This window comes from Bombina bombina, chromosome 3 (assembly GCF_027579735.1).
Source record: "Bombina bombina isolate aBomBom1 chromosome 3, aBomBom1.pri, whole genome shotgun sequence".
Taxonomy (NCBI): domain Eukaryota; kingdom Metazoa; phylum Chordata; class Amphibia; order Anura; family Bombinatoridae; genus Bombina; species Bombina bombina.
Genome location: NC_069501.1, coordinates 451,413,901 through 451,426,076, shown reverse-complemented (window position 1 = coordinate 451,426,076; position 12,176 = coordinate 451,413,901). Strand labels below are relative to the sequence as shown.

Genomic DNA, 12,176 nt, shown 5'->3' with positions numbered 1-12,176 from the left:
TGTGATAAGAGGCTGTCTGTAGTGGCTTAGAAACAGGCAGGAATTTAGAGGTTTAAATGTTTTAAAGTATATTAGTACTGTATAACAATGTTGGTTGTATAAAATGGATAGTAAAGGCATTATCTATCTTTTTAAACAATAACAATTTTGGTGTAGACTGTCCCTTTTATCCAACATAGAGGTGAAGAATTTATCTGCTCAAAATACAATCTGAGGCTTTTTTTTAGTAATTTCCACTTTCCAGTCAGGCCGTAGAGATTGTGATGCATCATTTGTTCATACCTGTTTTAGACTAACAAAGAATTACTGTGCAATTCCCGTGGTTCTAACAGGAAATACTCATTTTACCCCAGAAGGGCATTTTATTTTTTAAAGGAAGCATATCATGTTATTGTACAGTGTGCAGTTTCCTCTCACTCAGCAGAATGCCGTCCCACCCTGTTGTAAGTAGCTTGCTGCTGATAAGCTGGTTCGCCTTTTTAAAGCATGCTGGGCCTGGTCTGCGCAGAATTTTATAGGCCAATCAAAAACTGCAAAAAAATAAATAATATAAGACAAACCTTTTCAGTGCTGCTTCATCAGGAGGTAGGTTGTGCTCAGGAAGTGTTAGAGGAAAAAACTTCTGGGAATGTCAGTTCCTCAGAGATTTGAGTAGCACCGAATTAAGTTTTTACACAAATGTAGGAAGTTTGTGACACTAGTATCACTTGAAAAGCATTTTATTACCTCAGATAAATCATATTAAAAGTAAGCCCATGAGAGATTCACTTCAAGCACATTTGGACTTAAGAGATTCTCTTCTGCTACTACTTAAAAAAAACAAAAATCATACAATGACCTCACAGCTAGATTGACGAAACTTGTGACGAACCAAAAATGAAATTGAAAATGCATTTTATTAACATATAAAGGAATGTTCTAGTCAAAACTGAAATAACATGGGTGCGTTTCTATTTTGAAATGAAGCATTTTGCATGAGTGTGCAGGGCATATGTAGATATGCTCTACATTTCCTGTGCCTAGTAAAATCTATTATTTAAAGGGACATGCATTTGTAAGAAAGAAAAACCTTGTATACCTGTTCTTTATTTAACACTAAGATCAGCCCAGAGTAACTGCTCTGTGAGTAGTTTCCATTAAAGGGACAGTAAATTACATAATTTGTCTGCTGTCTTCTAGCATATCAACATGTGAGCAGAGTCTGATCTATACTCAAACAGATTAACACCTTGTTTGCTTCAGTTGTTTTTCAATGGTCAAACCCCACCCACCCCTTTGGATTAACCAATTTGGACTAGAGTTTGGCGGTTACAGGGTTTGCCACTATTATTGTGTTAAGAAACTCTCAATAGTTTGGCTTCAGCAGAATTGATAAGATAATGGCTAATCAGTATAATCAGTGCTGTGTTCACACTTTGCTTTATTGTGATCTTGTAGGATTTCACTTTAGAGATTTCTTAAACTGAAGAGGGAAATAAAGTGACTGCGCTGTACCTTCCAGATGGACAAGTTGATTTGACGCTTAAAGGGACATAAAACCTATTTATTTTTTTATTTCATGATTCAGATAGGACATACAGTTTTAAACAACTTCTGTTATCAAGTTTTCTTTGTTTTTTTGTTATCTTTTGTTGAAAAGTAGGAAAGGTAAGCCCAGGAGCGTGCACGTGTCTGCAGCGCTATGGCAACAGTTTTGCAACAATGTTATACATTATAAAATGCACTAGATGGCAGCACTATTTCCTCTCGTGTAGTACTCCAGACATGCACGTTACCTATCTAGATATCTCTTCAACATAGAATAACATGAGAACGACACAAATTTGATAAGAGAAGCAAATTGAAAACTTTAAAAAAAAAATTGTATGCTCTGGGGCATATTTATCAAGCTCCATATGGAGCTTGATGCCCCGTGTTTCTGGCGAGCCTGCAGGCTCGCCAGAAACAGCAGTTATGAAGAAGCGGTCACAAAGACCGCTGCTCCATAACCTGTCCGCCTGCTCTGAGCCGGCGGACAGACATCGCCGCAATTCAACCCGATCGAGTACGATCAGGTTGATCGACACACCCCTGCTGGCGGCCTATTGGCCGCGAGTCTGCAGGGGGCGGCGTATTCAGCGAGGTCTGGCGGACCTGATTCGCACTGTCGGATCAGGTCCGACAGACCTTGATAAATAGAGGCCTCTGTCTGAATCATGAAAGAAAAAAAAATGGGTTTCATGTCCCTTTAAAGTATACATACGATGGGATGGGGCAACTGAGGTAATTTTGAGGTAAAATATCTTTCTTTTTTAAATAGAGATGTTGATGTGATATTTTTTTAACAGATATGCTGCATCAATTTCTAATGTTTAAATAAAAATGGGTAACATGTTCCTTTAAGCAGTGGATAGTGGAAGCATTTTTACTAATACATGTGTATTGCACATATGCTTCTGTTTAAAGTGGAAATGCTCTCATGTGGGTTCATTTTTAACTAGTATGTCCCTTTAAGTATAAACATCAGCCACACATTCTAAGGGAAATATCATTAAAAATTGAAGCTGTTCATTGTATTTGTAACAATAGTTAAACAAATTAAAAGCATCTTATTTTCTTTGCTTATATATCTCATAACTAAAGTTATAAATATGCAGACTTCTACAATGTGGTACATAGTTATTCTAATGGTTTATCCACAACAGTAAAACTTTTTTTTTTTTATTCCAAAAGCATCTTGAAAAGAAAAAAAAAAATATGATCACCATGACAACTGGTATCCCAAGACCTTTTTTATTTCAGTAACTATCATACACTACAGAGTAGTTTTAGTAATTCAACAGTGCTGGAAGTTTCCATTAGTCCTGCACTAATACGACATTTCTGTGTACAAGAAAGAAACAAGTTCTCTTTGTATAATTTGTTGAAAAGTATACCTAGGTAGGCTCAAAAGCTGCACATACATGCATCTTGTCATTGGCTTTCAGCTAGCTCTCAGTAGTGCATTACTGCTCCTTCAACAAAGGATACCAAGTGAATTAAACAAATTAGATAATGGAAATAAATTGGAAAGTTGTTTAAAATTGTATGATCTATCTGAATCATGATAAAAAAAAAACATTTGGGTTTTGTGTTCCCTTAGGGGGTTAAAGCTTGTAAGAGGTTAATTTGTTAGAGTTTGTAATTGTAGCACTGCTGGCCATGCAGGTCGTTGTGTGTGAACCCTGCAAAGGGGTTAGACACATAGTTAAACTGCCTTCTGGGAGCTGTAAAGAAATGCAGGTCCTGAGTAGGCACGGCTGGTGAGCCAATCAGCAGTGGCAGTTGTATCACTGTCAGTCACTGCCCCCCTCTGCTTGGGAACAGCAGTTCTCTGAGATTCGCAATTGGTATTCTAATTATGTGTTTAACTCTTTTGTGGGGGTTAAGCACATAGACTTGCTGGGCACACACACATATACAGTATATCCACATGTATGAAGAAACAATAAAAAAATTAAACCCATCAACACACACATGTCTAAGCACAAACGCTTGAACACATTTACGCACATAAACAAAACACTAGAACAGATTCAGGCACAAACAACATTGGTTAAATGCTGTATTAAGGAAGTTCCTTGGACTCTGGATGAGGTAAAATCAACACATTGCTGTTGTGTTCTTCCATCAGAGCCATTGTAAATTAGGATGCTGTTTTGAAAGGAAAAAGCACCTTATCTGGCCTTTCCCTGTCGCAGCCTGCGGGGGGTCATTTGGAGGAATAAGACAGCAATCTGACAAAAGGGTTGAAGCAAAAAGCTAATTTACAGTGGGCTGATAAAGCAGGACGTGGAAGTCTTATCTGCTTGTGCGAGTCTCAGCTCACGCCGGGCTTGATAGAATTCCTAATTCACTTGCTTCTGGCAGTGAAGCAGAGGGTCTGCGGGAAAGAGAGAGAGGCAGCAAAACACAGCAATGAAAAAAAATACAAATAAATAAACACGTTCATTGAGTAAACAGCTACAGGGAGCGTTGTCTGATTCGAGGTACAGGAGATTTTCAGTAACTCCATGAGCTGTGCTGGGAATGCAATGTGCTGGTTTGATATTTTTTTTACAGCTTGTTTCAATAAACAAAGGGAGAGAGTACATTGCAGGATACTGACATTATATGTATATTTTGCATATGGATTCCTAAATATCCTTCTTTTGTTTCTTTGCATTTCTGCTTATGACCAGTTGGCCATTGAGCCAACCAGGCGCAGCATACGCATGTAGCTGCCAATCATTGGCCGTGTCCTGCTTGTAAGTGCTCCTGGTTAACTAGATTACAATTGCGAGCTAACATTAGCGTGGGCTCGTATTACAAGTTGAAAGTAAACGTGTACTGCTGAGCGCAATCTAAATTTAGTTAGCGGAACTGAAGACCTCACATAAAGGGTTAGTGCTAAAAATAAATGTTCACCAAACACAACATAAATACATTAACATAATATTTAATGTGTTTTACTGTGTATTTAATGTAAATATTTTACTTTCCAATGTTCTTCATCATAGTAGAAAATGTTCTTTGTATTTTTAAAAATATATTTACATTTTCTTCTGTGTAAAGAACATTGGAATGTAAAATATGCATAACTACCTTCGGGTTTAGTGCGCTTGGCCTAACGTGGTGTCAGTTTTTTTTTATCAGCACCCGCTATTGAAGACTATGGGGAGAAGAATTTAACGCGGTTGCTATATCCCAAGACCTAAAGTTAGCGCACATCGGCTTTTGCTTGCACGCAAACAATTTACTTTCAACTTGTAATATGTGCGCTAACCTGCACACATTAAAAGTTTACTTCTTAAAGTATTTGTGCGTGAGCGAAAGCACTAAGTAGCGCACCACTTGTAATCTAGCCAAGTGTGTTTAACGCTTTGCAGAGTTCGCTCACAAAATTTACAACAATCATCAGTTTAATAATAAAATGTTCAGATTACTCACTGATCTTAATAATTGTCCCTTGTTAAATGCACAGTAACAAAATATCCAACCTTTTAAGGTTCAAGTACATATGTTTTGTGTTCATTCATGTTAATGTTTTCCTTTTATTTCAGTATATCTACGAAGGGATGGACATAAGTAATCTTCCAGTGGATTTTTCTGTGGTCTGGAATGGGAATTTTATTATTGACAACCCTCACGATATAAAAGGTGAAAATGGAAACAAATATAAAACATATTAATGTATCACAAAATAGAGTGAAACTGAGGCTTAACAAATGCAAAATCTGGGCTTATGATTAAACATTCACAAAACAATCATTTTACCCCTTCGCTGACCAGAGCGTAAAGGACAGTTCATGGGTAAAATTATAGCTGTTAATCCTTTGATTTACTTATAACACCCATGTAGCAGTGATTTAATTAATTGATTACATAAAACACATGTTGGAGGCAACTTATCCCCTTGATTGCATTTAAAACCTAAGCAGCAGTGATTTAACAGCTTGATTGTCCAGAACATACAATATTAAATCTCTGCCGCATCACATATTTGCTAGCATGATAAAACCACTAAATTACACACCTAAACAGCAACAATTTAGCTTGCACACAGAAAACTGGGATTAAAGCATTGTTGCATTAAACACTTAAAGCAGTGATTTAGCCACATGATTGCCAATGTTGTTACTGTTCAGTTCTTTGATAGTGGAATATTTAAAATGCAGACATCTCAGCTTGTTTTTCACCCTCATTTACATTTTCTGAATCTCCCAACAGTCCATCTCTATAAGTGCGCAGCTCAGCGGGAAAGCTGTGGTTTGTGTCTAAAGGCTGACCAGAAGTTTGAATGTGGCTGGTGTAGTGGGGAAGGACGCTGTACCTTACATCATCACTGCAGCTCTCTGCAAAACCAGTGGCTTGATTGGTCCAGCAGAAATGTCAAGTGCACCAATCCCCGAATCACCGAGGTGAGTTGCAATTTGAGTTCTATCATGCATATGAAACTGTAGCAATTTAACATGTTAAATATTGTTGACATGAAGACAAATTGAGATAAAGTGCTTTGAATAAGTTAAAACAATTGAAATTGATATTGAAATCAATAGACAATGCATTTAATAAACCTATCCCTAAAGATTAATTGCTCATTGGTTGATAAGGAAAACTCCCAAATCCTTATTGGTGCAATGTCACTTCCTCTGCAAAGATCTGTTCTATGCAATAATAAAAAATAATAATAATAATGTAATTTTAAACATTGATTGACAACTCACAACACAACTACCTGCATTTAGATTGAAATAGATGTGTGTTTTACTGGTGTAGGCCTTCCTTGAAATTTTTAGATATGGAGAAAATGTATTTGTATAGCAAACCACTTTGGTTTCAAAATGAAGGGAATTATTATCCAGCTTTGCACTCTTTCCTAAATTAAGAGGCTATAAAAAGCTTGCAGAGAATTATGGTCCTTTACAATTCTTATAATTTCTATTTATATTGTCCTTCTATTCTGCAACATTAAACGGTACAGAAAGCTTGTATTTAAGGACCATTACATACAGTATACATGCATAATCAACAAATGCATAATAAAAAAACAATTCAAACACTTAGGGGCTGATTTATTAAGGCCGCTGCTCCTTAACTTGTACGCCTCCTCTGAGGCTGCGGACATCAATCCGCCCAATCTCATACGATCGGGTTGATTGACACCCCCTGCTAGCAGCCAATTGGCCGCAAATCTGCAGGGGGCAGCATTGCACAAGCAGTTCACCAAAACTGCTTGCGCAATGTTAAATGCTGACGGTATTCAGTGATGTCGGGCGGACATGATCCACTACAGTGGATCATGTCCGTTCGACTGTTAATAAATTGGCCCATTAGTCTGAATTTAAAGGGACCATAAACGTTCCTTATATGTTTGCTTTAATTTAAAGTTCTCCATGAAAACAAATTTGAGATCTTAAAATACAGAGCATAAGCACTACGGAAGCATTTTAAAATAAAGATTAAAATTTACCATCTCAGTGCTCCTGTCTGTGCATGAAGCCAGAGCTTTTTTTTTTTTAGCACTGCAGGGCGGTGTCGGCAATCAAACATTTTCAGACCACTCATGTACAAATCCGGAGCGCGATTTCCCTTTACCCCTGCGCAGGTGTAATATGGGCAAGAAATATAATTGATATCATTTGTAAGTTTGTAAATTTTTATTGAGTATTGCTCACTCGCAACGGATGTGTCAGCTTGATCAGTGTAATCGCAATGTGAACAGAATTGCGATACACTGTGTATATTTGAGCCAGCTATTAGTATAGCACAGGAGTAAAGGAAACAAGCGCTGTGAAATTCCATCAAGACGTATGTTCGCTATCCCGTTGGCTATAGAAGCCATAATTGTGAAAAAGAAAAAAAAGCTTCTGCTTCATGGGCGTACAGGAGCGTTGAGATGGTAAGTTTCAATCTTTTTTTTTTTTTTTTTAAACGCTTCCATAGCGCTTATGCTCTGCATTTTAAGATCTCAAATATGTTTTCATGGAGGACTTTTTATAAAAGCACACATATGTTTCTTTAAAATAATCAGTAGATTTGTTTTTGAAAAATTTTAGTTAGTTTAATTTTTATTCCCCTTGCGTCATGTGACAGCAATCAGCCAATCACAAAATGCATTTAGGTATATATACTGTGAATTGTTGCACATGCTCAGTAGGAGCTGATGCCTCAAAAAGTGTGCATATAACACGATTGTGCAGATTTAGATCATGGAAATTAATTGGAAATATGTTTACAATTGCATGCTCTATCTGAATATAACAGTTTAAATACTTATTGCAATGGTAACATTCATTTGGAGCTGTAAAAGACATCTAACGTGTTCAATCTCAGATTGGCGCTCACTGAAAAAACTTGCATATTATCAAATCCTTGTAAACATTTCGTGCTTACTTACTTTTTTTTTTTTATTCTTTTGCTTCTTTTTAAATTCCTTCTTAATTTTGGACATTGTGCAAAGTTTTCCGTCACGTAAATGAAAGAGCATTATTTATACACGTTGAAAAAGTTTTTCATTTTTGTACCTAAAAGCTGTTTAAATTTTAAATTGAATTTAAGGGGCCGGATTATCAATGTCCGCCACACATCGATAAATGCCGACAGCATACGCTGTCAGCATTTATCATTGTACAAGCATTTCACAAGAAATGCTTGTACAAGGCTGCCCCCTGCCGCTAGCAGGGGGTGTCAATCAACCCGATCGTATGCAGGGCGGATTGCTGTCCGCCGCCTCAGATGTGGCGGACTAGTTAAGGAGCAGCGGTCTTAAGACTGCCGCTTCTTAATTCCTGTTTCCGACGAGCCTGAAGGCTCACACGGAAACAGTTACATTTGGCTCAATACGGGGCTTGTATAATCGGCCCCTAATACTGATTTGTCAGTGTTGTACTTCCTACTAATCCTCATTGGTTGCTATGGACAACTGTTATAAGATTATTTTTAAATACCTTTTTTAGATGAAGCAAAGTAAAAATTGTAATGTACATTTATTTTTATTTTTTTATTTTTCATTTTTGCGTATATCATTTTTTTAACTCTTTTTTTTGTATATTGTGTTAGTCTTTTCTTTGGGCAACTCTCATTTCCTACCTTTTTAACGTTAGCATCTCACACAAAGAATATCCACAGGCTCACAGCTATTAATTAAATAAAAAGTGTGACTGAAGCCCATGCAGGGAATCGATACACTCAGGAAGAACATTTTCTTTCCTTGCCAGGGAGGGCTAGTGACTCGGAGGTCAGGATGAAGAGGCCAGACTCTCTCCTGAAATGTCAATCAATAACCTTGCTCGTTTAAATAACCTGAGGGCATCAGGTCCCCTCATGTGGTTGCTGTCTGCAGTTGCTGTCCTGTCAATAAAAGACACTATGAGGTTACGCTTTAAAGAGATATGATAGTGTAAAAGAATAAAATGCTTTGTCTGGTTAGTGCATTTTTATAAAAATTCCCTTCTCTAACCATGGGCTGAATCCCTTTAAGTCGCTAGTGATAGTGACAGAGCCGCCATATACCAACAGCTCCGTTGCTTTCAATAGTAGCAGCTCCTGTATAATATCAACCACGTTTACTTGCGGTGGGAGCCACTAGAGTACAATTGCAACAGTATATCTTATTTCAATTACTTTAATGTGCAGCAACCCACAATGCTCCTTGTTTTTAGAATAACACCTGAAAGCAACTCCCCCCACTATAAATAAAAAAAATGTCTGCAGTCTGTATTAACAGGTTAATCTTTGCTTTGAAGGTCTATAATGAAGCAAATAAGTATTTTTGAAAAAGGACACAGATAAATAGATTAAAATTGCTAAAACCTACAAAATATATGGCTTGGCAAATATGACCTTGGCTTCCCTTTATCTACAGGTTGACTTTTGTCACTGCAAAGATGTTTTTTTTTTTCCAAAGAGGAAACTATGGGGCCGAAACATAACTACTGCGGAAACAGTAGTTATAAAGCAGTGGTCTAAAGACTGCTGCCCCATAACCTGTCCGCTGCCTCTGAGGCTGCGGTCTTCAATCTGCCCGATCCTATACGATCTGGCTGATTGACACCCCCTGCTAGTGGCCGATTGGCCGCAAATCTGCAGGGGGTGTCATTGCACAAGCAGTTCACAAGAACTGCTTGTGCAATGATAAATGCCGACAGCATATGCTGTCGGCACTTAGTGGATATGATCCGCTCGCACCTTAATAAATAGACCCCTATAACTTGAAATGTGCATAGCACAGGTGTAACTCAGGTAAAAAGTATGTTTTAACAATGACATTGATTCATAGTATAAATGAAATACAGATAGGTAAAAACAACAAAACATATACAAGAAGAAGATGGTTCTGACCCAGATAGCTTGCAGTCTACAGGCTTATAGGTAGTGTAACAGACTTTACAAAGAGAACAATTCTTCACTTTCAATATGATTTCATATTAATAGACTTTAAGTTTTGAAGTTTAGAACGGTACAAATACCCTTGAAATTTAGAAATAGAGATTGATAATATAAATCTGGTTCTGAAAAAAGCTTTAGTCCAGTTGAGTGTATGTGATGAAGCTATCCCTTCTAAATGAACTTAGTCTCATAGACATAGAAAATGCGTGCAATTGTGGACGATAGAAAACTTTGACTACTAAGATATCTGACACATAGATATGTAATTGTCATGGGTGATCAGTAAGATCCCAGACTATGTTTAATGTGCTTGAAAATAAGCCTAAAATGTTCCTCTGTACTTGTTTAATAATACTTCAGTCCTCTCATCACACCTGGTTGAGAAAGGGTTAACTTCCCAAGAACTGTCAAATCGTGCACAAAAGCAGTGATGTGCAGAACGGTGGGGTGAAAGGAAGTCTTTTGTTTGGATCAAGCTCCTGTGGTCCTATCATCCATGTGTACCTAGGAGCAAGTGTTAATCAGTGCACAGTCCCCCATTGGGCCTTTTCTGTGTCATAGCCAATGCCAAAGGTCATCCTGACACTGACTATGGAAATGCAGGCGCTCAGACAGGCACCGGGGAGCAGATGTGCCCATTGACAAATCGATTTGGTGATGAGAGAAAAGAGAGGAAGGAGGTGGTGAAGAGGGTCTCTTTTGAATGATGCAGTCTACGGGATACTCAGACAAGTGTGGAGTTTGCTGGAGCAGAACAGCCCATGTAGACTTTACCCCCTCCTCTCCATGTTGCAGCTGAAGTCTCAGACTTCTTAAGCATATGTTGTGGTAGCCCGGGAAACGCAAATGATGGCACAGATCCCTTGGCGCACACATTTGTTTGGCCACTTCTGTAGAGTTACAGCACAATCTTAATGTGTTCTGCTCTTCATCCTTTATCTCTAGGGACACAACAATCTACTTATGTCCAGTTCCCAGATTTCTTTTTTACTTATCTGATTTCTACATCTCTTTAACTAATATTAATATTGGTAATAATTGTGTTGTCATAATGACTCTCTAATCAGCTATCTTAAATAAAATAGAGCCCAATCAGAGGAGCTGCCCACCTATAAACAAAAATGCATGGCATTCATTAAGGATGGGCTTGGGAGAGTTGACATTTGAATTGTAGAACAAATGTTCTCCTTAACATTTATTCTATTTGGCTGTTTCTATAAAACAAATTTAACATTCCAATATTGAATGCTAACAATTTATTATACATAAGAAAGTCTATGAAAATCAACATTTAAATATGTAATGCCTATGAATGCTTATTATAAATATTTGATAATTGCCATTCTTTGCAAAAATAAATGTCAGATGTCCTGCAGATTTTTGACATTTCTCCAAATCATCACAAACTTCAAAGACTCCAGGGGCACATGCGAAAAAAAGAGAAAATTGTGTAGTTTCTTAATGTAGCAAAGGTCATTTATCTAGTTGCACTTGTAATTGACTTACCTTGGGGAGATGTAGGTCTGTTTCAAATTTCTATTAAAAGGCAGATGAAACCAGAATTTGCCTTGTTTTTAACTATGGCATTAAAAAGACACGAAAACTATTTTTTTTCCTTTCATGATTCAGACAGAGCATTAAACAAATTTCCAATTTACTTCTATTATCACATTTGCTTCATTCTCTTTCAACCTATTGTTGAATGATCAGAAATGTTCTATTCATATCAGTTGAGCCAATAACATATATTTGCATAAATGTGCAGCCACCAATCAGCAGCTAGCTCCTAGTGGTGCATTGCTGAACGTGAACCTACCTAGCTACACTTTTCAATAAAATATATAAAGAGTATGTAGCAAATAATATAATAAGTTAATTGGGAAGTTGTTTAAAATTGCATGCTCTATCTAAATCATGAAAGTTTAATTTTGACTTTACTGTCCCTTTAACATACTTTTACACTTGCCATGGTAAAGGGCCACAGTCTTAGAACAAACTGGTTGCATTTCCACCAGTATGATAAAGACTCAAGGTAACTGAGTAGACATCCAGTGACACACACACACATATACAGTATATATATATATATATATATATATATATATATATATATATATATATACACACTATAATTGCGTTTGTAATGTCCGTCGCCATCGGCAGTTGCGCACGCATCCTCAATGGAATGTTGGCAGCGCGAGGACAAAATAATTCACCTGGATGCAGCTTACGCTGCATCCAGGTGATTCCGAAAAATCCAAAAGAATCCAAAGGTGGATTCTTTTACC

The 12,176-nt window shown here is 37.3% G+C and overlaps 1 protein-coding gene across 2 annotated transcripts in view; it reads left to right on the top strand.

Annotated features, from left to right (window-relative positions):
* PLXNA2 (plexin A2) overlaps positions 1 to 12,176 on the top strand; it is a 458,521-nt gene that overhangs the window by 314,282 nt on the left and 132,063 nt on the right. For both annotated transcript variants that reach the window (XM_053706686.1, XM_053706687.1), the window contains 2 exons: positions 5,061 to 5,157; positions 5,728 to 5,918. In XM_053706686.1, the coding sequence (XP_053562661.1) occupies positions 5,061 to 5,157; positions 5,728 to 5,918 (288 nt within the window). The remainder of the gene's footprint in view (positions 1 to 5,060; positions 5,158 to 5,727; positions 5,919 to 12,176) is intronic.